This window comes from Sinohyriopsis cumingii, unplaced genomic scaffold, assembly GCF_028554795.1.
Source record: "Sinohyriopsis cumingii isolate HCF-2022 unplaced genomic scaffold, ASM2855479v2 utg001542l, whole genome shotgun sequence".
In the NCBI taxonomy this organism is placed as follows: Eukaryota; Metazoa; Mollusca; class Bivalvia; order Unionida; family Unionidae; genus Sinohyriopsis; species Sinohyriopsis cumingii.
In genome coordinates, this window is record NW_028316015.1 from 336,638 (window position 1) to 363,932 (window position 27,295).

General features: G+C 39.4%; 1 protein-coding gene across 1 annotated transcript in view; it reads left to right on the forward strand.

The window, feature by feature from the left end:
- Positions 1-2,417: 2,417 nt before the first annotated feature.
- The window catches only part of LOC149771960 (visual pigment-like receptor peropsin), a 32,178-nt gene continuing 7,300 nt past the window's right edge, over positions 2,418-27,295 (forward strand). Inside the window, exons 1-2 of the mRNA XM_089948008.1 lie at positions 2,418-3,513; positions 4,487-4,592. Of these exons, the coding sequence (XP_089804134.1) occupies positions 2,854-3,513; positions 4,487-4,592 (766 nt within the window). The 5' untranslated portion in view covers positions 2,418-2,853. The remainder of the gene's footprint in view (positions 3,514-4,486; positions 4,593-27,295) is intronic.

A 27,295-nucleotide genomic window follows, 5' to 3' on the forward strand; every position in this document is an offset into this window, starting at 1 on the left:
ATCAAAATATTAGGTACATTTATCACCATGTTAACATGACGTTGTTATCAAATTGTTAGGTGCATTTATCAACATGTAAACAAGAGTTTGTTATTAATATTTTAGGTACATTTATCAACATTTGAACATGACGTTGTTATCAAAATGTAAGGTACATTTGTCAACAAATGAACATGATGTTGTAATCAAAATCTTAGGAAAATTTATCAACATGTAAACTGGACGTTATCAAAACTTTAGGTTCAATTATCAACATATAAAAATGACGTTGTTATCAAACTGTTAAGTATATTTCTACATTGTTATCAAAATGTTATGTACATTTATCAACATGTAAACAGTACGTCGCTATCAAAATTTTATGTACATTTATCAACAGGTAGACAGGACGTTGTTAACAAAATGTTAGGTACATTTATCAAGATGTACACAGACTGTTGTTATAAAATGTTAGGTACATTTATCAACATGTAAACAGGACCTAGTTATCAAAACGTTTGGTACATTTATCAACATATAAACAGGACGTTGTCATAAAAATGTTAGGTACATTTCTACGTTGTTATCAAAATGTTAGGTACATTTATCAACATGTAAACAGGACGTTGCTATCAAAATGTTAGGTACGTTTATCAACATATGGATAGTCTGGCCTGCTCTGACCACCTCATTCGGATAGAGAAGACCAGAATACCCAGACAGCTCTTTTATGTTGATCTCAAGCAGGGAAAGCGGGAAAAGTGTGCCCCAGGGAAAGGTACTAATTCAACCTTAAGTGTAAGCTGAAATGATTCGGAATCCAGCCCAGCGAGCTGGAAGCCTCGGCCATGGACCGGTCTGCCTGGCGCACGCTCATCGCAAAGGCTGTCGAAATTATGGAAGATGACAACCGCCAACGTCTCACAGCCACGGAAGAGAAACGGCTTGTAACGTCCTTCGTGCTTCCAGCCAAGGAGCAACATACGTAGTCACCGTGGGCTGCACAGCTAGTGTCATCATCGGACATGATGGACAAGCGAAGAAGAAGAGGAAAAGAAGAAGAAGAAGAAACAGGACATAATGCTGACAGGATTTTAGGTACATTTATCAACATGTAAACATGACGCTATGTTATCAGGACTTTAGGTACATTTATCAACATGTAAACATGACGCTATGTTATCAGGACTTTAGGTACATTTATCAACATGTAAACATGACGTTATGTTATCAGGACTTTAGGTACATTTATCAACATGTAAACATGACGTTATGTTATCAGGACTTTAGGTACATTTATCAACATGTAAACATGACGTTATATCATCAGGATTCTTTTAGGCAACATAATCGCATATATAAGATGTAATCAAGGCCGGCGCCAGACCCGACCAGACTATGCATTCATGCTTTGTAATTGTGAAAGATTAATATTGACATCTTCGAAGTCATTCATGCCTTGTAATTGTGAAAGATTAATATGGACATATTCGAAGTCTTTCATCCTGTGTAATTGTGAAAGATTAATATTGACAGCCATCGGCCTATCTTTTATTGTTACACGTGACTTAAAATCATTGACTAATTGTTTAACATCTTGATCATTCTCTTTCTTCTCATCGTTTAATTGTTTTCTGCACCCGTTGAAATTGTGCTTGTAATAACTGAATCATCTTCATCAGCTTTTAAATTATAATTATCAAAACAATTTTACGTGGCTTGTAGTCAAAAGAGTCGTCTTCTGTTCAATATATCTTTATCTTTAATTCCTTCATTTTATTGGCATAAATTTTTTAAGCAAAATAAATGGCTGAACATGAGCTGCGGGGACAGGAGCAAGGTGTGATTGATCTCTATAAAACCTTTAATTGTTATTTGTAATCATAGTGAACTTATTGAAAAGGGGAACAGGCTTTTCGGGGGATTAATTTTTTCCTATAATTTGTGGTGTGTGAGGTGGCCATAATTCACTGGTTATGTTGCTATGGTAACTATTCTGACTACTGAGCTGGATTTTCTTCATAAACACTTTAAATGCCACTGAGACTAGTTTCTCGCGTACAATATTTTACTACCACTGAAATGAAACAAACCCAAATCTGATCAAGAGTCATGAATTCAGATGTCTTTCGGGCTTTGGACATATACGCCTGTGTTAGATGGAAATATATTCCTGATAAATCGATAACAGACAAGACAATGCTTGCTTTTAGGCGGACAAGAACATGCTAGATAGTCAAAATCAAGGTGAATCGAAAGAGTTATTTACCCAGGCAAGTCTATGTAGAAAGTGTATAGTGCGCATGTTCAGACCAGCTGATGGAGTGTGCAAGCCAGCAGAGTCATCCTTTCATAAAAAGCTTTATAGGATATGAATCAAGTTATTTCTGCTATTCCTGGAAGAAGGTGATATCGCTGTGCTGGTGAAGAATACTGGATGTTCTTAGATCAAATGTTGAGAACAGAAGTCAACGTATAGTATTCCATCATAAAATTTCTAGAACTGTTCATGCATCACGCGAATAGGAAAATTTAAAATTTTGAGTGAAAAGATTCTTAATTGGATATATACATATATAATCCTCAAGATCCTTTGCATTTGTCATGTTAGTACTTTTTGAGTCATTATAATATCAGTGGAGTCGGCCTCTAATTAAGGTTCAGAAAGACTTAGTCTAGATCCAGGTCCTCAAGGACAAGAAACCACATCAATCATTTTATATATTATGTAAGATTTTTTTAATTGAAAGTTCCTGTCGAGTTATCGAAATAGTGGTGAAGTTTTTCAAGAAATATTTGTGCCAAGAGTGGAATTAATTTTAAAACATCATCTATAGATGCTTTTTTAAATTTTCTAACGACAAAATACTCATTATGATTGGCGTCAACATTACCACCAGAACACCCCCCGTCCACGAATATGTTCTCGGGTTCGTTCCACCAGAAGTAAGCCCCTATGTCCATCTTATGAACGCATTTCTTTTGGTTTTGATCTACATTTTTGGAATACTTGAAAATGGGATCATACTTGCAATATTTGCAAAGAATAAGAATCTTCGTTCTGCAACTAACACGTTCATCATTGCTATGGCTTTAGGTGATTTCAGCCTCTGTTTCTTTGGTATACCGTTATCATCTACATCCAGCATGGCAGGACGTTGGATCTGGGGCGACACAGGCTGTATGATTGAAGGTTTTATTGTATACTTTATAGGAATGGCCAATTTGTATATTCTAATGGCAGTATCATTGGATCGTTACCTAGTGATATCAAGACCTTTGCTGGCTTCGAAAATAACCGTTAAAGTTGCCACATTGGCCGTAGTTGCTTGCGCAGCCGGTGGGTTGTTTTGGACAGTAGTGCCGTTTTTTGGCTGGTCTCGGTACACCCCGGAAGGAGTTGGAACCACGTGCAGTGTCACGTGGACGGATAAGGATGCTGCCACCACCAGCTACAACATTTGCATATTTATCTTCTGTTACCTGGTTCCCGTCGGCACCATGGTCGTATCGTACTATAAGCTTCTCAACACGGTAAGTACAATATTAACAGTTATTGTATACAAACGAAAGCACAATTTAAACAAAGCAATAATTATATTCAGTCTAACATGTATTTGATTTCGATTTATGGAAAATACATTCTGAGGCTTATGTTCATAATCCTTCAGAGCTGATTATCCCATACCATCCATTGCATCCATAATTATTATTGTACTCAAGATTATAACAAGTGTGTGAATTGTGTGTGATCTAGATTTTTAACGTAGCTTTAACAATTTTCCAGTCATATCGCAACGATGTCTGCATGGTGACAGTTTTAAAGTGATGTCCAGCACTGGGGCATCAGGCCGACCAGTCCTAACACTAACATCTAAATGCCGAGCGCCAAGAGAGGCAGCTGTTAGTACCATTTTTAGAAGTCTTTGATATGATTCGGCCGGGGTTCAAACCCAGGACCTCCCGCATCCTGGGCGGACGCTCTAACCACTAGGCCACCGCAGCGGTGCCCAAGATTATAACAAGGGAACTTTCGTAGACGTCTCCTCTCCGAATCAACCTTTCCATACAGGCAGACTGTATCCGTAAATTTAAAAAACGTGTCTGTGATCTGTTAGCGCGGGTGAAAACAACTGGTGTGTAAGTTATGATATGATGACCTTACACTTTATAACAGCAAACGTCATATGCTTTAGCACACGTAGGCATGTAAATGCTGGAAAGAAATTGAACTATTGAGTAGTTTATCACTAAAACGTTGAGAAAATAATTTAGAAGATCAAAAAAATCATACGACTCTTAAATTTTTTAACATAGAGATCTGATGATCCAAGATAGCAGGCATTCTGTCCCAGAACTAACTGCGCACTGCTCCATCTCTCACGTTCCAAGTCTGACCGGATCAATCCAAGTCTGATGCCGTGGTATGTCTGGAAAAGTCAGCCAGTCTTCTATGAGCCTACGTTCCACTTCGTTCAAATCAATCAATAACTCAATTCTATTTTAGGTCCGAAATGTAGCAAGAAACACCGTCTGGGATATGAATAGCCGAATGGCACGAAAAAACCTGCGGATTGAGCGAAAAATGGCAAAGAGCTTTATGATCATCATAGGTAAGTATGAGTTGTTTTTATTGCGATTCTTGTTTTTGAAAAGCCAGAATTACAGTGGAAGAAAAACGCGGCAACCAAATGTTTTCGCTTGTATTAGATGCTTAAGAAAACTCAGATATCTCCGTAAAGGCTACTGTGTATAGAGATTTCAGTAACAGCCACCTGGACCTAAGATTTTGACTTCGCTGTGAAGCAAATGCCTTCTGTGAGGATGATCTAAGTTTGATCAAGCGGTTATATGCATGTAAATCAAAAGTACGATTATCTTATATGCTGTTCTACCACCAGTGGCTTGTATTTGGAGCTAGACGGCCATTTGTAGATGTAAATACCGACCGCTCGCTCGTTCATATATTCCCACTCGTTAACAGTGTTCGCTAAGAATGATACAATTTAGCATTGTATGCACTACAGTTTATATTTATTTGTAATGAAGGAAAACAGTTGGCACTTTGAAACAAGTTTTAGGGTGCACAGATTATGCCTTCGCTGGTCGCTTCATTACTTCTACTATCGCAACCAACGGGAACAACAACCAATGCAAGTATTAGCTGATACCTGTCTCAACCATTATAAATTCTTGAAGCGATAAAAATCTGCCAGAGTCGATGCTGAGATTTTATTTGTTGGTCGATCAAGCAAAATTTATTTTTTTATTCTTGTAATGTGACACTTCCATAATAAAACGGGTACATGTTTGCGACTTTTACGCCGATTATCACAGCAGAACTGTTGAAAACTTCTTTTTTTCGTGATCCAGATTGAAATTCACAGTATTAACACCCTACCATACATTATGTTTCTTTTGTTTTGGAGAGAAATAACGTCCAGGAACGACGTGTGTCCGCGCTAGGAACTACTTGTACAAAAACTAACTCATCCACATGACTTCATCCAAAAGAATGTCCTCGCCTGAGCTGGGTACCAAAAAAACAGCAGCACGTACCAGATTAAATACATACATGAAAACAAAATATTTCCTCTGAGAGGTATATAAAAGGTCGTATTTAGGAAACGATACATTAAAGACAAGTGATAAACGAACGAACTAAACAGGAAAATGATAATTACTATAAACTATTTTATTCACGACAGATCCAGGAATAGTAAAGCGGCATTCTGCTGTATATCCATTAGTAGTTGGAAAGGAGGTGAAAGCGAAAACATGTAAAAGCTCTAAGATGCACTGCTTTGCATCATGCCACAGTTTACTACTTTCAAAAAAAATAGTATTTTCACTGACGATTAGGAGCAGCAGAGGGGGCGAATCGGACATTTTGTCCAATCGTTATTTTGCTTAATTATTACTTTCTGCACTCAACGATCTAGTGTCGTCAGCGCCTGGTAAAAAAAAAACGACGACGTCGTTGGGGGATCGTCCAAACGTCATTTGGTTTAATTAACACCTTCTGCGCGTCGATCCCCAGCGTCGTCAGCGTCCGGTAAGCACATCGACGACCGCGTCGATGTCATTGCCCCCTCTGCTGCTAAGTAGTTATTTACAATGAAAATTATTTACAACTAACCGAATATTTGGTCAAGTCCGATACGATATCGTGTCCGAGGATCATGTAAATTTATCGTTACGAATCCATGTGGGGTCGACTGAGCATGACTAAAAAAGTTTCGAAAAGTATTAAAGTCCATGTCACCGCCGCACCATGTCTGCCAAATATTTCGTAGCGTGTGTGTATCAACGCCGTTGAACACAGCAAGAATATTACAGTTGTCTCTAATTACTTTTGGAATCTGAGTGTATCGTTGAGTGACATATATCACGTCAGTGTTTTTATGCCTGCCTCTGGAAAATATCCTAGCTGGGTTTTTTTGATTGTCTAACATAACATCATCGTACACGACTAGATTGTTAACGTCGCCATCAATATCATCAATACCCGGTGCATCATTGATATCCGTAATAAACTCAATAACATTTTTTTTAGCGATCGCTGATGCATTCTCGTTGAAATCTTTCAACACCTCGTAGCATCGTTGATCATCTACGCTAGGAGCAACCAAATACAACTTATCCCACTTCATCCATCTCATTATTAAATTGAGTAACAATTGCGTCTTGCCGGATCCAGATGGTCCGATGATAATCATCCGGATCGAGTTTGGTAACGCTGCAACATGCTTAACTGGTTCTCTTGTTTTAGTCGCCGAAAAATCAATTATATTCATATCTCTATACATAAATTATGGATCTATATTGTGTGAAGTGTAGAGTGCGTACTGGCACAAATGATATGACAACCGCTACAACAAGAAATAACAGATCGGCGCTTACTGGTAAGTGTGTACAATGCGGTACAAAGAAATTTAGATTTATTTCTATTAAACCCGGAGATGTTTTAAAAAAAAGCGAGGAGGTGACATCGCAGCCAAATTGGCAAAACTCCCCGGAACACCGTGGGCAAAGTATCCAGGAGAAAAACACCTCCCAGGATATAACTACTGTGGCCCCGGAACACGATTAGATATCAGACTCGATGATCAAAATCAACCCAAACCCGGTGAGTACCCAATAAACGCTATCGATAAGGCGTGTCATGTTCATGATGTTGCTTACAAAAGTAGCGATCTGCAACAGCGTCATATCGCGGACGTAAAATTAATTCACGCATTAAATGCTATTCCTGATAAATCCGTCAAAGAAAAATTGGCCTCATGGTTGGTAAAATCGGCTATGAAAGGTAAATTAATGATTGGCGCTGGTAATTAATAACAATCATCCAAGAAAAACGATGGATTCCATCTATTATTCTCCGAGAGGATACTGGAAGGGGAAGGCCGCAATTGGTAAGCTTGCAAGCGCTGCAAAGGTAACAAAGACCACTGCGGCTAATTGGTTATCCAAACAGGCTATATGGCAAATCTATCTACCACCGCCTAAACAAATCAACTTCTCGCGCTTTGATGTCAGCGTACCTAATGAAGTTCATCAGGCTGATATACTATTTCTGCCGCATGACAACGGTTACAAATACGCGCTAACCGTAGTTGATGTTGCGAGTCGATACAAACAAGCGGAACCGTTGAAAACAAAGTCAGCAACTGAAGTAGCCGATGCGTTTGAGCGGATTTATCGAAGAGGTCCTCTGCGCTGGCCAAATCTATTACAAGTTGATCCCGGTAGTGAATTTCGCGGCGCTGTTTTATCAACGCTGAAACATCATAGCGTCGCGATACGACGAGGTCATACTGCGCTACATCGTGATCAGGCAATTGTTGAACGATTCAATCGGACTCTCGCTGAACGGTTATTTGGATATCAGTACGCGAAGGAATTCATTCAGGAAAAACGATCTCGTGAATGGGTCAAAAGGTTGCCAGGTGTAATTGCAGCGTTAAATAACGAGATTACCCGAGCAATCAACATGAAGCCCAGCGACGCGATTAAATACGAGTATATACCCGGAAAATCAAAAATAAATAGCGTTTTCAAGCCGATTCTCGGCAATGTCACCGTGAGATATCTGTATGAACCAGGAGAGCTTGAAGGCGGTAAAAAAAGAGCTACTGATCCTATTTGGAGTGTTACCACACATAACATATCAACGATAACACGATCAACTGGTAGACCACCGATCTATAGGCTGGATTCAACTGCTCCTCAGCGCGGATTTACACGCGAGCAACTACAAGTGATACCTACCGATACTCAATTGCCCCCACGTGGTCTTAACTAGCGCCGTTGCGTCTATTGCACTCAAGACAGGTCAACCTCACATTGTTTTTGACATGACCGAGACTGTTATCGATCCTATCCACGGTAAATTGGCGAGTGTCTTTATCCGAATAACGCCAACTCATTATACAATTGCAACTCGCGCAGTGATTATTCTGTTGTTGTCGTAGCGAGATTATTAATTCGGCATCAATATCAAAACGCCGCTGTTTTTTTTTATCCTGTTGGCGGTAACCCGAGAGTTTTCTATCAATGACGCTTGCATCGATGGTGACTTCGTCAGTGACTCCGTCACCGGCTCCGTCAATAACAATTCTTCGAAGCTGATTTATCCTTCGTACTCTGGACACTGCAAGATAGACTAGATTCGACCATTCGATGCGATTATCAACCATCCAAACAATTGTGTCCGTGATGGTTAGTCCCTGCGAGGAATGTATTGTTGTTGCGTATCCTAGCGTCCACGGGGATTTATCAGCACGTAGCGCGTCCTCGACGACGCTGATATCAACGAGCACAATATCATTCAGCACAAGAATTTGTTTTTTTGTCCCTGACGCTGTCGGGCCCGGGATTTCAACTTCAATGTTCTGCCGCCGTGTATCCGCGGGTCTATAACATAACGGCACTGGGCGCGTTGGAAACTTTTCCTTATGCAACGCAAACAACCTCCGCTGAAGTGTGTCTCTGACTATCTTTCTACTCGCTACAATCAAATCGTTTGGTCTCCATGTTTCCCAGAATTCATTCAACGGCGTTTCCGGAATCACCTCGCGGATTATTTCACACTGAACTCTATCCGGCTGTAATCTGATTAGTTTTTTAACCTCGCGCAGTTGTTCATCAAGTGCTCGGTAATCAGTATCGGTTTCTTCATAATAGTCCACGAACCCGCTCAACCAATCATGTGGACCCTCGCCGACAAATGGTGGTGGTTGGCCATGGTCCCCACACATGATTACAGCTGTATTTGCGCGCAGCAACCACTCAAGAAACATTTGTAAAGTATCTAACGAAACAGTACATATCTCATCCCAGATGATAACTTCAGGAATAAATTTTTCACCCATTCGATCAGGAGTCCACTCACCGCCGCTGTATCGAAAAAAGCTGTGATAAGTAACGGCGTCAACATTTCGTTGTTTTATCTCTCGCGCTAGTCTATGGGTCGGTGTAAGCACGATTATACTTGCCCGCGTTCGAAATAATTCAATTGCCCGAGTCGTCTTTCCTGACCCGCCACAGCCGCTTAAATAAACCGTCTTGTGTCTACAAATTGGATCAGAACACGATGGTGCATTAGACCATTCTGACAATTTATCACCGCGTAGGTAATTGTTCTCAACGATGACATTTGCTGAAGGGGAATAATCGCGTCGTATTTCTTCTTTAATTCTCCATGTACCCCAACTCTCGTCCGGACTAGTAAACTCGGTTACGTTTCCCTTATACGCTACGTCTATATAAAATGAATCAACGGCTACTCTAACCGCGGTATCGGGAAATCTATTTATCATCGAGAATAAATTGATAGCGGCGTAACCCAGCATAGACGCCCTCAAATGTGGATACGCGGGGCTGTCTCCATCGCTGTAGGAAACAACTGTACCCAACTTTGTTCCATTGGACAAGAAAGCTGTTTTGCAGTTCACGTATCTATTTTTTGCCACTGCGTCCTTGATTACGAAATCATATTCTGCGTCATCTATAATCAGCCGTGAGCAATATCGTTTGTAGTCGTGGTTTTTTCCACCTTGTGTGAACTTACCAATTATTCTTCTACCGAGATCTTTTGCCTCGCGGTTTCGTTGGTTAAATATCCTCCTGGACCATTCGATGATATATTCCTCGTCGGCATCAATGTTTTTTCTGGACTCGTCAATTATGCTATCTAGACGCTCTGGTTCTGGTAACCAGACTTCAGTCTGCGCCCGGTATGATATAATCGCGTCACTGACAATCAACGAAACTAGCATGCTACAATCAATCATATACCGTAGCAGCGCTATTGGCAACCACTTCTTTTCAGCTATGTGTCTACCGATCCAAATATAGCAACAGCGATGGAGTCCTGCCGCGAACTCAAATGATACTACGCGAGCGAATCCGGTTAAATCAAAATCAGGCAGTGGTCCATTAATAGCAACACGAGTCATTTCATGTCTGGGGTGTCCAAATCGTCTAAAGTACTCAGCGGCGGATCCATACCCGAGAAAACTCGCTGGATAACAGGCAACCATATCAACGGAAATCATAGCGTCGCGGTTGTATTCAGTGTTCCATAGTCCACCGTGATAGTATTCCAAACAACTGGATTGTACATCTGGTAAAAATTCCTTGCGCGTTGGTCTCCACGCATTTTTCCTTGCTGCAACATGAGCTACAACCGATGGAATCGTAAAACAATTTGTTAGCAGTTGTTCATCATGCTCTTCAAATTCCATGGCGGTTTTTTTCATCCTGTTGTGAAATGCTTCAGTACGATATAATTCGCCGTTTGGTCTTACAAACTGATCAAAGGTATCCGCATCGTTTTCAGCGCTGCGAAGTAACCACACTGATACAGGGTCGTTTTTACACAAGTAGGCAATAGCATCAAATAGTTTCCTCTCCGCGAGAAAACCGTCCTTGGAGAATTGTTCTCCCAGGAATTCTTCGGGTATATACTTTACTGTTCTATCCCGTGGAAATATTGTGATCGCGGGCGTCCATGCGTGTTCGTTATGATCAATAATTTTGATTGGGGCTCCCTTCGATTTATACTTTGATTCGTATAATACTTCACCGGTTATCGTTGTAACGGTTATTGGAAATCTCAGCGATGTTTCTAATCTCGCTATGTCGCTGATGGTCGCTCCACGCTCTTTTACGGTTAGTTCCCACTGGTTGATTTTGCTACGTCGTAAATCAGTCAATTTGTTTCCTCGACACGCATTTGTAAAATGCTCTATTATTCGTTCTGCTACACAATTTATCCCGGTTGACTGTTTCATCGGTTTCAGTTTTCCGATATCAGGTTTCTTATTTAACGGGTATATTCCATAAACAACTGCTGTTTCAGGATACGCTCGTTCATAGTATGGTCTGTCAATTCCGGTTAACAACCCCGGCTTGGAGTCGCGGCTAACAGTGACTGTTTTCTTGTCGCTGAGAACTGGTTCAAATTTATCACGTATGATCCAATCGCCTGATTTCACCCGGACAATGAATTTTACTCTGAAGAAATATCTTTTACCGTCAAGTTGTGATATTATCGTTGCTGCGCGGTTGTCGTTCATGGTAGCATCAACAATGCCATCAATTCGAAATGTTGACCAACTGTGAGATGCGCCATCACGCTTGAATTCATTGATACAATCGCGTATTTTATTCAACAGGGTTTTATCGTTTATTAACGCTTTTGGTGTGTCCTTGAGGACTCTATCGAGATTGAATTTAATATTTTTCCAGGGCTTAATTACTGCCAATCTCTCAAACTCATCCATATAATTAAAACAAGTATTTAAATGAAAGAATATAGTATAATGAATCACTGCAAATGGTTGATGATTGGGTCGACAACCCCGTGCAATAAATCATGTAGAGGTGAATTCTGCGGGTACCATTTACAAAGCGTTCGTAATGGTTCTCTTGGCCCCCTCCCGTGCTTGGTTTGTCACGTCGGTGTACGAGGAAAATCACAGTTATGTATTAATTGTGGCGGAAAGCGATACAGGGAACTAAAACGCTATTATGACAAGCGAATTAAAAACGCCGTCATTGACCCTACCGCAGACTTCGTCATCAAAACCCCCCAAGACTACATTGAAAGGTTTATAATTAAACCAAATAATGAATTAGACAAGTAGTATTATTATACAAATGGACCAAGAATTTCAGCCGCATCCTGTGCTCGTCAGTTACGAGGCATCTCGCGACGGCATTGTTAGAAACCGCAAACTGAAGAAGCCGGTTGGTACCGTGAATAATCGGGGGTATTTGCAATTTAGTGCTGGAAAGAAGACGTATTTTGTTCACAGGGTGGTATATGAAGCGTTTAACGGATTGATCAAGGATGGCCTCGTTATTGATCACATTAATTCTAATTGTCAAGATAACAGACTGTGTAATCTGCAAGCTATCTCTCAGAGCGAAAATATTAAAAAAGGCCAAACTGGTAAGTGTTCAAATCAAGCAAGAGGTGTCAAATCGTTTAATACATCAACGCACGAGGAAAAAACATTTCACTCCATGCATGCGGCAGGAAAATATTTCGACATTTGTAGGGCCTCAGTACGATTTGTTGCAGAACGAGTATATCAAACAGCGATCTCAAAAAGGACCGGACACAGAATTCGATTTTCATATGTAAATATCAGCGAGTGACGAAGTCACCGGCGCCTATGGCGCTGACAAGGCCACCGGCGCTGACAATAAATTGTCCGTTCCGGAAGAAAACAAAGTATGAACACCTCGGAATTGATACACGGGGTTTTCATTTTTTTTTATTTAAAAACAAGATGTTTTATAAGAATAATGAATATCGAAGACATCAATAATATATTAACTGAGATTTCAAAATTAAAAAATCAAGGAATTGAATTATCTGATGGTCTCGACAGTGAAAAAATATTATCCGATTATGAGATTATTAACGAACAGTCGAAACGGGGGCGTTTTACCCTGGCCCGCGAGTACTTTTTTATAAAACGATTACAACATACGATTAATGAAAACTTGTACCACAATGACGCAAATGCATTCATTGGACTATTTACTGCCGTTGAAATAATACGAAAAAAACTCGGACGTGTTTATGAACGACGCCGGGAGATTTCTAGTAAGATCAAAAACATTAGAAGGATTATAGACGAAAACTCCGGCGAGAAATTAGAAATTGCTTCGCAATTGCAATAATGGTAGGCGAATCACTTACTACTCGGCTAGCCAGAGAGCGGCTAGCAGCGCTTAAAAAGTTTATACCGTTACGAGACAGGGTCCGAGAACAACTTCAAACGCGGCAGCAACTACAAACCGATTTTACTGTTGGAAGCGAACAACTCTTTGCCCCGGTAACTAAAGCGACCAAAGATGTTACGGCGGCAACTGTACCCGTTCTTGGTGCGCTTGAAAAGATAGCGGCTCAGACCGAACAAACAAAAAGGTCTTTAGAAACACTTCCTGCAAAAATAGCGGCTGCTACAACACGGAGGCCACCACCACTCGCTATAACCGAACCACAAGAACCTTATGTTACAATGGCCGACGAGGAAGAACTAGGCGCTGCTGCGAAAGAACCAGAAGAAGAAATACCCGAAGAAACACCGGAAGAAGAAATACCGGAAGAAAAAGAGGGAAATATACCCCGTATTGTACTCAAGAAGAGCACAATAGATGAAATTAGAGGCTTCAGCAGCAGGGAAGAATTAATTAATTTTACTGCCAACAATTTTGCTAAGAGCATACGAGATAAGAAGCATATCAAAAGCGGTTACGAGAAAAATATAAAGTCGTTAAAGGACTGGGCAAGAATAGTGTATTTAGCAAGTAAACATAAAGATGCATTACCACATCATAGTAAATCCGATTACGACGCATTCCACAAGGAAGTTAAGAGTATAACACCAAAAAAAGGAAAAGGATACTCTGTTGGTAAAGAATCCTATGGCGTTACCTGTCCTAATAGTGTTCTCAGTGATATATCACGGCTGGAAGTACTAATCGGAGGAAAACGAGCCGGAAATAACTCTACGGAAATAATCAATGAGGCCGCTGATATTTGCAAGCGTTTATTTGCAGGCGGTATTATGGACATTAATGCATATCGAACGCTCATAGACGAACTCGTGGATGATTAATTGGAAAACTGGTGTTTTTAATAAGGATGATCATACACTACAACCACGATAAACCAGTACTCGTCTACGTGGTAAACTCGCGATTGCCTGTTTACCGCGCGTACTATGGAGATGGTCTCGGTAGCACCATTGCGGGGTTATTTACAAGAATGGCTCCAAAAGTAGCGCCGTTAGCCAAACAATTAGGAATGAAGGCTATTGATGTTATTCGTGATAAGGGAATCAGCGCTATTGGAGATGTTGCCGGAAAGGCGCTTTCAGCCGCGCGGAACAAACTAATGTCGTTGGTGAAATCCAAGAGATTTTCAAGAAAAAAACAGATGCCATCAACGACAGTGATGCCTGCAAATGTCAGTAAAGTAATAAATAACGCCGTGGAAGAAAAATTAGAGTCGTTGGCGACAACTTCGCCATCCGCCGATGCGGCAACCAACGCGCTCATGAACGCGATAGCGGGAAGTGGTTTAAATTCAAAGAATTTACGACGAAAAAATCGCAATTGAAAACATCAACATGATAAATAATAGAATGTTTGCACGTACCTCTGATCCCGCGTTTGATATGGACGCCCCAGTGCGCAGGGATGATTCTGTCCGTGATTATCAATATTATTCTTATTATGCAGCGCAACCCGACCTACGATCGCGAATTGAACTTCAAGTCCAAGATACCAGTAAATACTTTCTGCCGTGTGAAGCGTTTATCGAAATTGAGGGAGAACTCGTGACAAATGCCGCCGATAATGCACCATACGCAGATGACCATCGTGTTCGAGTTGGCTTCGTCAACAATGGTATCATGGCGTTATTTGAGAGCGCCAGATATCTTATTGACGGGCGAGAAATTGAATCAATAGAACGCGAGGTTGATGTTGCAACGACGATAATTGGGTTGGCGAGATACTCGGATGATTATACAAGATCGGCGGGCCCATCTATAATATTCGCAAAGGACACCACCGATAACGCTGACCATTTTCAGTACGTTAACGTGCTAATAAAAGAAAATGCCACAATTGACCAGGATGAAGCAACCAATCCAGATCGCAGAGCAAAACCAGGCGCTAATTTCACTGTTATAAAAAGTCTTAACGATAATTACAATCTAGGATTCGCAGCACGAGTAGGAATGTTGCAAGGACAACGCCGGCAGTTTTCATGCGCGATTCCACTCCATCACATATTTGGATTCTGCAGAAATGTCAGGAAGGTTATCTATGGGGCTAAGCATACAATTGCCCTGACGCGAAGGGGCGATGATAACAATGCAATATGGCGTGCTGCTGGCGTCGCTGCCGGTAAAGTCATTTTAACTAAAATGGCATTGTGGATGCCGGTGCTGACTCCATCAGTTACCACGGAAGCACGATTGTTAGCATTTATGGAACAGGGGGGAAAATCGTTGTTGAGTTGGCTAGCGGTAACAACTGATGCTAAAGAGGATAACGTCGCCGATACGTTTACATGGCACCTGGCATCAAAACAAGGTGTTTCAGCCCCGCGTCATATATTCATAGCGCTGCAGAATAGGGAACGATTGGGCAGTCAAGAACGCAGCCATATGATATTTGATCGATTAGGAGTCATGGAGGTTTCGCTGAGAATAAACGGACAACAGGAACCATCCGAGGATATACAGCTTAATTACGGCGACAACCATGTCGCACGTGTGTATCATCGATTGCTGTCATATATGGGTCGTGATCAAAACGTCGACACCGGTTTGCAAATATCACAACTTGATTTTAAAAACCTGTATCCGATTTATTACTTTTCGTTGGAACATCTTGATTTAACGAGACAATCCGTCGTTGATATACACTTCAGAGCTCGTATAGCCCCGGCTGGTGTTAATTATAGAGCGGTTGCTGTCATTCTCAGCGATAAATCAATGCTGCTAGAAGGTGTTGGTGGACGAATGAGAATCGTTGATGCGCCAGTGGAAAACATGTAATTGAAAGCATAAACGCGTTTACAATAAAATGTCGTATAGTGTCGTCAGTGTAGAGTTGACTGATGGTCAAGTCAAGAAATTACGATCAAAGTCGGCTAAACAATGCGGAACCACAATAACGCTGAAGCCGTCGCAGATGGCGGGCGGTAATCATAAGATATCGTTGACGGCGCGTCAAATAAAACATTTCAATGATGCGATGAAGAATAAAAAGGGTGTTCAAATAGATTTTTCAGCCGCAGCAATTAAAAACATGGAAAAGACCGGTGGGATATTTCCGCTGTTAGCTGCGATTCCAGCGTTGATTGCCGCGGCCGCACCAGCAGTGGCTAAGGCGGCGGCGTTGGGGGCCGTTGGTACCGCGGCGGGGATGGCATTGAAGAAGGCAACCGGGAAAGGCTACAAAAAAAAACGACCCGTGGCCGGAAAGGGTCTAAGACTACCGGGAACCCCGTATTCATGGTACTCGGGAAAGGGTCTAAGACTACCGGGAACCGTTTATTAACGCAAGAGTCTATGACTCCTGAGTCAATGACTCCTGAGTCTATGACTCCAATGTCTAATTTTGATTTAATAGACGCCGCAAACGCGCTAGCGATAAAAAACTTCAGAGGTGTTTTTATGAGGGATCAATTACCGGCGGTACCAAGGAATATTGAAACCGGTATAATTAACCTCGATGGGTCCTCCGGAGCGGGAACTCATTGGGTTGCATACGCGATTGATCCGCGTGCGATCGTCTATTTTGATTCATACGGGTTAGCCCCGCCGAAAGAGTTCATGCGGTATATCCGGGCGTGTTCAGCCCGGGTTTTTTATTCCACGCTGCCAACACAGCGATTAAGTGACCCACCGATATGTGGCCGTGAGGTATTGAACGTACTTGCGGCGATTTCATCATCGCGAAAACCACCTCATGTGGTTGTAAACGAATACACTAGTGGGGTCGTAGAAGCTCAACGGATTTTAGAGAATAACATTTACAATAATAATGATTGATATTTGGGGACGACCGGTTTCGGCGCTGAAAAAGCCCACGGAAACGCCCGCCACCGATGACATAAAAAAACTAATTGAGGATGAAATCGCTGATATGTTGAATCTAACAAGTGTTGACCCAGATGAAATAGTTGTATTTCAAGACCGCCAGGGTAAATTGAAATCCAGTAATGTGTCACTGGATGATGTTTTAATACGACAGCGCGATGCCGCCGAGGACACTATCGCGCTGTATACCAGCGACGGACGAATCAAACCGGGTGAATCCATCTTGACGATAAATGGAAAAATAAGTACACTTGGCGACAATTATATAACCATGTCAAATTCGTTAAAAGGTTTACGTAGTGAAATTAAATCGTATGAAGAACGGATCGTGTTGACGCTAACGCATTTCGACGATGTGCGACACATTGTCGATAGTTTTTTTCGGGGGCCCCCGACGGCAACCGAACCGAATTTTATAATAATAACAAATGCTATTTCGGATCTTATGACGCTGCCGGGCCAATTTACCTCGTTACGAAAAAATGTTAACAGGATCGATGACAACTTTGATAAATTCTTTGGTAAAAAAAATACCAAGCCGGATGAGATCACAATAACTATAAATGATATCACTGCGTATAGACAGGAAATAGAAACAATCAAAACTAATGTTGCAACGAACAAAAAGAGTGTAGACTCGCATGAACGGGAAATAGAAACAATCGGCGCTAATGTTGCAACGATCATAAATAATGTAGACTCGCATGGACGGAAAATAGAAACAATCAAAACTGATGTTACAACGATCATAAATAATATGGACACGCATACACAGGAAATAGGAACAATCAAAACTGATATTGAAGCGAACAAAAAAAATATAGACGCGTATTGGCGGGGAATAGGATTAATCAAAACTGATGTTGCAGCGAACAAAAAAGGTATAGACGTGCATACATATGAAATAGAAACAATCAAACTTGATGTTGCAGCGAACAAAAAAAGTATGACCGAGAATACACGGGAAATAGAAACAATCAAAACTAATGTTGCAGCGAACAAGAATAATATAGACGCGAGTTGGCGGGGAGTAGGAATAGTTATAACTGATGTTGAAGCGATTAAAGACAGACTACCGAGAATGGCAGAGCAACTCGAAAAAATAAAAACCCCTCATGAGAACATCATCAACACAGTATACACAATTTGGCATGGATCATTCGATTGGACTCCTACACAGAATACAGTAAATATCACCGCAACTGTTAAGGGTATTTATCGACTGACACTGGTTTCAATGATGCAGTTTAATATATTATCGTCGAGTTCATCCGGGTTTAACAATACAATATCAACAATTATAGACAAGAACGCAACTGAACAGTTTACAATTTATGCCGTTGATAGAAATCTAGCCGGGGCAAACATTACATGGTATGTGGAATTTGCAGCGAATCTAAGTAATTAAAAACACTAGCTCTTTTAAAATAAAAATGACCACCAAGGAAATTGAATCAGAGGTATCACCAACGTCACATCAATATCGATTCGATACCGCAAAAGAATTCTCCGCGAACTTAAAAACGCTTTCCGAACAATACCGTGCAAAAATAAAAAAATACCGCCGAAAAATAACCACCATCGACGCGGTCGTGTACTCGGTGTCGGGTATAGTAGCTGGCGCCGGTGTTATTTTATCCACGGTGACCACGATAACCCCGATCGCTGTTCCAATCGCTGTCTCCGCAATGACAACAGTTGCTGGAATTGCCAACGCAATCACTAGGAAGATATCATCGTGTTTTCAGAAAAAACTCGACGAGTACACAGTAAAACATCAAATAGTATCCGACGCGTACTCGAAATTATCCGGGTTGATCTCGTTATCGATTGATAATTTGTTCATATCCGATGTTGAATTCTCCACGATGGTCCAGTTGTATAGCTCCGCGATGTCAAAAATCGAGGATTTTCAACTGGAAGCCGGAACCACCTGGTTGTTAAAATTAGACACTAAAAACAACGAATAATAATAATGTCGCTGAACCCCGAAGGGTTTCAGTTGCTCCAACGGATCGCGGAGAACACCACTCCGGTACAAACAAATATGATATCAATAACGTCAACGAAACCCGAATTCAGTGTAAACTTTCCATCACCGGTTCCAGTGAAGGAAATAGCGCTGGCAAAATTGCGAGTATATCACAGTTGGCCTAATATTCGAGCGGACGCATTTAACGGACAACAACCTAATAACTCGCTGGTTTTTGCACGGACAAATAAACCCGATGGGACCCCAAACTGGGAGGAGGTTACAATACCAACTGGGTCATACCAAATAGAGCAAATCAATAAAGAATTTCAACGCAGGATAAAATCGATCACAGGAAAGGAATCAAAAATCGCTATTACGGTTCATGAACCGACGTTATCGTCGACGATTGAAATAAGTACACCGGGGTATATGGTTGATATTTATAACAGTTCAATAAGAACCATACTAGGATGGCCTGAGAATCCACCCGCGGACACCCCCCCATCAACTATCCTCAGACACGATAACGGAGATGGTGGTAGGCATATTGCTCCATACAACGTAAATATCGCATCAGTGATAGCGATCAATCTAGTGTGTGATGTTATCGAAGGGAGTTACCAGGTGAATACCAAGCAATCAAATCAAGCTCAACAGGGGTATATCCTTTATTCGTTTTCACCAACAGCCCCTCCGGGATTTTTGATCATTGAGAGTCCGATTAATCCGGTCTATATGCGATGCCATGATCGGTTTTTAACGAGAATTAATTTCAGACTTACCGATCAGTCAAATAACCTAATTGATCTGCAAGAGGAGGAGTTAGTGATCACTCTGTTTGTAAGATCATAGCAGCAGAGGGGGCAATGACATCGACGCGGTCGTCGATGTGCTTACCGGACGCTGACGACGCTGGGGATCGACGCGCAGAAGGTGTTAATTAAACCAAATGACGTTTGGACGATCCCCCAACGACGACGTCGTTTTTTTTTACCAGGCGCTGACGACACTAGATCGTTGAGTGCAGAAAGTAATAATTAAGCAAAATAACGATTGGACAAAATGTCCGATTCGCCCCCTCTGCTGCTTTAGGTATTATTTATATAATATTTATGAACGAGTTTAATAATGTTCAGCTGGACATTATTCAACGAGTTTCATAAATTTAATTCTAAATCATTACCCATATGAGATTCTTTTTATTACAAAGCTTTTCTTTCAGTGGAAATTATTTAGATAGAAAGAAGAACAAATAATTTTGTTCATTCTGACAGACGTTGCACCTTTCATTTGTTGTGAGTAAAAAATAGTCCCAAACGAAGTGAAACTCATTTTAACGTTTAGAAGTAGATTATACTTTTCTTACAATCTATAAGTCAAAGTTCAAGCGTCCATACTAATAAATAGAATATTCTAGGGAGGCAAAATCATTTTTCCACCCAGATGGTCCAATGTGCGTAATGTCGCATTGTTTCATACAGTACCCCGTTAGATTGCAGTAGACGGTACATGTTTACGTAATCCATATAAATCACTTTTACAACTAAACATTACATTGTTGTTAATATTCATATGAAATAAGGTTAAACGGATGAAGAAATTCCCATATTTAATATAATGCACTTGTGACCGGATATTTGCAGTTCTTGACTTGGAACAGCAGACTACAGAATATGTAAACAAATTTCATTTTGAGTGAGAATTGCATCACATATTTACCGCGTAAATATGCAGTGGTTGAATAAAGTTATAACAGTATGGAGACCGGTTTATGTGCACATTCTTCTGTGAACAGACGTGAGTTTATTTACTTCTGTAAGTTAACATTTAAATCACGCTTGTATATAGGGTGGATTCCATGCTACAGGTTTACCGCTTCCCTTCAACCCCACCCTACACACTCACTATGAACTGAGCAATACCCTTAGTTTTACTTGTTGTTGTTTTTCTTGTCTTGGGGATTTAGCCATTTTTCATGTAATGATATGTTATACATGACATAAGAAGCCCTTGTGGTGGTAAATTGTCTGTATTTAGACAGACGAGACAATTTTTTCCCCAATTCCTTTTGTGACTCGAATCGAAAAATGACCGCCGAAATGTTCATTTAAAACAAAAAAATTCCAGAGGGCGGAGTTAAAAATAGATTTCCCACGATCGTAGCCAATCAGTAATGAGAATACTGCAAAATATTTTCATGAGTTTACTTGGACCAATCATAATCATAGCAATTGATATGTTCACATTTTATAATATCAAAAGTATGAAACTGCACACACTATAGGCAAAGTGTACCGACTATGTTATAAATATAAAATATCCAGTTAACAACTTATTTAAGGGAAGGACTTCACCTTAGCCAGACTTTAAGGTTGTCGTTGCTTTTAAAAGTCTGATCTTTAATTCCTATATTGGATGATCACTGTCTAATGCTTGATTTCTGAAGCAACAAGTGTGGATATTGGCATCAATGTCATCGGGCTCGAGAACAATGGGCTCAATGCGCCCTCATGCATATTGTACTATGAGACTCATTGAGGCAGGAGCCGTGGTGACACATTGTTGGATACCGCTAGGGTTGGATACCGTAGAGGGTCGTTACGCTGACACTTTACCCCAATTTTTCTAGGCACTAAATAACCTCTACTAAACCATGAATGCGGTGGCTTTGCGATGGGAGTTCTCCGCGCATGTATCAGTCTCTGCCAATTCTCATTACAGAACAACCTCATTCTCGGAGAAAAATTATTACATTTGTAATAACTGGAGTAAGTAAGATTAGAATATTTTATGGACTTGTATACCTTTTGCCTCAACTGTTAAAACTTTAATAAGATAATTTAAAATGGAAATAAATTCAAGAACATAAAAAGTGTATAGTACATATTTAAGACATATAAACCATATACTTAGAACTCGGAATTTACCAGGGCCATTGATCACAAGTAAACTGCAAAATAATCGAAGTTCCTTCAAAACGTGCCCTTTACAAGGCACGTGTAAGAGAAAAATTGCTTTAATTTCTTATCTTGATTCAAGACACTGGGCTTGGCATAAATATGTAAGATTATTCTGGTAATATATCACGTAAGGGCACAGAATACACTCTTCACCTAGAAGGTGGGGTCTCAATGCTCGAAATCAGTATTAAAAAATATGACTAATGACAGCATTCATTAAAACATTCTGTATAATCTTTTGCTACACTTTGACTGCCCATAGAACTTAAAATATGTCAAAAGTACCCACCTAAATTTATTCAAGCTTATTTTAATACGGTCGCCCTGTGCATTTTACATATTAAAGAAAAAGATGGATTAATTTGAGGACGCCGGAACCAGAATGCCCTCTTCTCTTAGACTTGTTTTCTTTCATTCTTATTTATTTTTTTGGCGGAAATGTTTTTGTCATTTTCTTTAATTTTTTACGCAGAAGATTGCCTTCTATACAAAACAAATATAACATAATAGATAAGTATTGTACCCGTCACACATGTCGTACATGGAATAGAGTTATCTACATATGGTGGCACTCTACGGTTAGGGTAAGATTTTTAAGAAAACAAATTCCCACGTTTTTCCTTTGATGTAGGAGGTATTGTTCTAAGAACTTTTTATTCTCTTTTATTCTAGTATATGATTGATGTGTGTAATTTTTGTTTATAGAGTATTCAGCTTGTCCTTACTGCAGATGTACATGTATAAAAACAATTGCTAGCTCTTCTTTGTCATTGTCATGTGCTTCAGAGGTAAATTGTAAAAAAAAGAGCCGATAACCTTTTTACATTTTATATATTTTGTAATCCATTCATTGAATTTCGGAAGCTGGTTTAGTCTATTCTGACAAAATTAATTCTCCCTATTTTAATAACTCCTAAATGTAGTGTACTTTAAGACTAAATCAGACTGATTTTTCGAGTACATAGGAACAGTAATTTTGGTTAGCTTGTGTTATCTCATGTACAATTTCCACAAGTACAATATCCAAAGAAATGTCAGTCACAGTTTAAGAAAGTAACATAGATGTATGCCAACATTAGCTTCAAGGTGTATGTTGCAAATGCAAATTATTCCACCTTACACTTGTCACAATGACAGAAGTTCATAATATCTGTGGAGCGCCGCCTATATAAAATAGCTCAGCTCCTAGGGTGTGAAACGTCCGGATTTTCTCCGCTTTCTTCGCTGAGTGTTAATTGCCTAGCATGCTCCGCATTGCATCTAGTCAGCTGAGGGTGATTCGTTCATTGTGACAGAAAAACTATACTCGCCAACGGAAGCGGTGTGGGTAGATATAAGATCTTCCTGTGAATTGGTAGCTGGCGTCCTCAGTTGGTACTCTTCTTTTTTCTTGTTATTATTGTCAGTGTCGCATTCCTCTAACACGACCACAGGGGCTCGTCACAAACAAAATCAAGGGATGGGGGTTCTAACCTGTAATAATACCACAGGGGCTCGTTACAAACAAAATCAAGGGATGGGGGTTCTAACCTGTAATAATATTATTGCAGGTTAGAACCCCCATCCCTTGATTTTGTTTGTAACGAGCCCCTGTGAACACGACTAGTTCTCCATACAGAAGGAACAGCCAGTACGGCTGAATACCCAGTCTAATAATAGGAGACATGTGCTTTCTGTACGGCCAGCACATTACAATTCCATGCACGTCATGAAAGCGGAACCTTGCGATGTCACCAATTAGATATTGCCCTGATGCTGTTAAATCTGCTGAGAAACATATATATGGTAATTTTTCTAAGACTTTGATCATGTTATACCTCCTATCATAACTAAAAATTTAGACGGCTCATAAGTGTCTCGACATTTCAAAGTCTGGACAAAATTTAATTTTATTGCCAGTTCAGGGCGCCAAACGGGGTGTGTGTGTGTGTGTGTGTGTGTGTTGGATTTTTAACGTTAATTTAACAGTTTTCAGTCATATCGCTACGATGTCTGCAGTGTGGTAGTTTACAGTGATGTCTAGTACTGGGGCATCATGTCGCAGACATGTGACATGATTCCCCACCCAGTCACGCTAACGTGACACCAGGCCAACCAGTCCTAACACTAACATCTTAATGTTGAGCGCCTTGCGAGGCATCTGTTAGTACCATTTTTCTAAGTCTTTGTTATGACTCGGCCGGGGTTCGAACCCGCGACCTCCCGCATCTAAAGCGGACGCTCTAACCTCTAGGCCACCTGAGCGGTGGTAGCAAACAGACTAGACTGCATGCACCAGGTGCTGGACGAAACCATTTACCGCAATATTGTTACTTACACTTGCCTCTGTGCCTAAAAATGCATAGTAATTCGCCGACAACAACGTCACAACGCCGGCGCTCGTGACACTACAAATAACTATCTTCCCCCATTTTTAGTGAAAGTACGGAAACTGTATATTTTATTCCATGCTGCACCGCACGGACGTGAAGCTACCAACCGATCACTGCATTTCATGGCTAAGTATTAGGACTAGTGATTCTTGAAATGGCATCACTGTTGTGCGATTGACATAACAGACTGACCAATTGGAAGACACAGGTTTACTAGTTACCGGCCTAAAATTCTGGCTTGCCAAATTAGTCATTACACAAACGAAGCAGATGAAATAACTACCACTTAATGCAAGACACATTTTGTTTCTGCAAGCTAACAGAAATGCTGCTTTGAATTTGATATAATTAACAATCGTGGGGAAACTGTTGCAACCAGTCTATACAGCAGACAAATGGACTGAACATTGGCAAATAATGGTAAATGTAGATCAGGAGGATGATATGATCTGATAGCCCCCTTAGTCTCCTTTGCAACTAGGATATGACACTTAATGATATGCATTACTTAGTGTTTACACACACACATACACACACATACACACATATATATATATATATATATATATATATATATATATATATATATATATATATATATACACACTCATTAAATGCATTAAATACTCTTATGATATATCTTTTGTACTAGTTAAATAATCCAATATGTTCATTTATTATAAATATTTAATAGTCCATTGATATATCTATTTATTATTACTAATTAAATAATCCAATGATATATCTATATATTATACTAATTAAAAAAACCAATTATATATATATATATATATATATATATATATATATATATATATATATATATATATATATATATATATATATATATATACTACTCATTTAGAAATCCAATGATATATTTGTTTATTGTACTCATTAAATACTCTAATGATATATCTATTATACTGTTTAAATTCTCCAATTTTTTATCTATCTATTAGACTCATTAAATACTCCAATTTTTTTATCTGTCTATTAGACTCATTAAATAATCTAATGATATATCCAAGAACTTGCACCAGATCACCTCCGTATGATAAGTAAAACCCAACTAATACATGACATTCAAGCAAACCTCACATGGTTTTGTTTTGTAATTTCATGGCGTTTGTTTTTGTAATCGTGTGTTGTATACGTTTATATATTTATGTAATATTGTCGTTGTATATTTTATATGTTTATGTAATATAGTAAAGCGCTTAGAGCTTCGAACGATTAGGCGCTGTAGTTGATTCACATTATATTATTATTATTATTATTATTATTATTTATAAACAACAGATGACATTAAAAGTAAAAATAATTTCGAAATTATAGTCCAGACAACGCATATTGTATATGCCTAATTTATCTTTAAATCTGGAAAAAACTATTGTTATAGCCAGTTTTTTATATTCTTTCTGTCACGAATTTTACCATTATTTCTTTTCCATCACGAAAATCGCCGTTAATGCTGGTCAGTCTTTGATGAATCACCCATTAGTAACTACATAAACAGGTACTATAAGCTAGGTTAGTTACTTTGATTAGAAGATATGTCCAGATTTGGTAAATACCTCAAATCTTGAGAAGTCAATAGAAATAAAAGATGCCAAAGAAGATACATTTGATACATACGATCGGAATTACATCAGCTGATTTATCCAGATATTGTCACTATTTATTAAGCTCAAATTGCTGTACACAAACATGTCTGCCTTTTAGCACCGGCTGCTCTCAGAATGAGAGAATGGCATGTACATCGAATTGACATAGTTTGATTTTAATTTCGGCATGTACTTTATAAGGTCACTACACCATTACCAAACGATATGGACTACACAAAGCATATCGAGTTATCGCTTACTCTGTTCCATTACAATCAAATAATTTGAACATATCGTATTTCCGCGTTAACTATTGCTCCTCCATTAATTAACTACTATTACATTAGGCTTTGGCTTTGTGGGGTTTAATGCCTTTTCAGCACATGACTAACAATCTATGGCGGTCTTACATTAGAATTATGTTGTACGTAAGAAAACAAAATAGTATTCTTTTCCATATAACATGTATGTAATTGTTTTACTATGTATATATTTGATTGCTTCTATGGATTGATTATGTAAACAAAAATGTGTATTGTTTACTTTGACAAACTGATGTACAAATCTGTTTTTTTTTTTCCTTCTTTTTTATATATTGCTGTAAATCAGTTAAAGACTTGCGTTCAGGGAAAGTGAACGAAGCAAAGTATATCCAACAACTCATTCATTGTTTAATAGTCTAAACAAATTTGGGAACAATATACCTTCATTTCTTTGTAAAGTTTTGTTTTATAGGAAAATGTTTTTCTTGCTTGATTGTTTAGTGTGTAGGCATATTGTTCAATGAACCATTCTTCAATTCAGAGTATTCTGTTTTCTTTCTGTCCCGTTTAACTTGTTACCACAGCTGATTAAATATTTTTTAAGTAACTGGTCTTTCATGACCTTATCTAAAATGACTTTTAAAATATTTCTCATTGTCAACCATTTTACTTTTTAAAAGCACCAGGATAATACTTTACGTTTGACAAATTTTCTGTATGTGCTATCAGCAAGCGAACAGAAAACCCATCTACTACATGTACGTTTATTTTCAACGGTTCACAATGTTTCTTCAATTCTTTAAAACTTATTAATGATTTCATATTTATGTAATTTTTTACTATTTATATGGTTGATTCCAAGACTGCTATTTTGTGTACCTAGTCGCCATATGTTCCTTAAATCTGTTGAGAGGTCTGGATGTTGTGTGATACCAACTCATTTTGATGCTTTGGTTATTGCTATCACGGAAATGATCGACCATGATGTTATTGCCCCA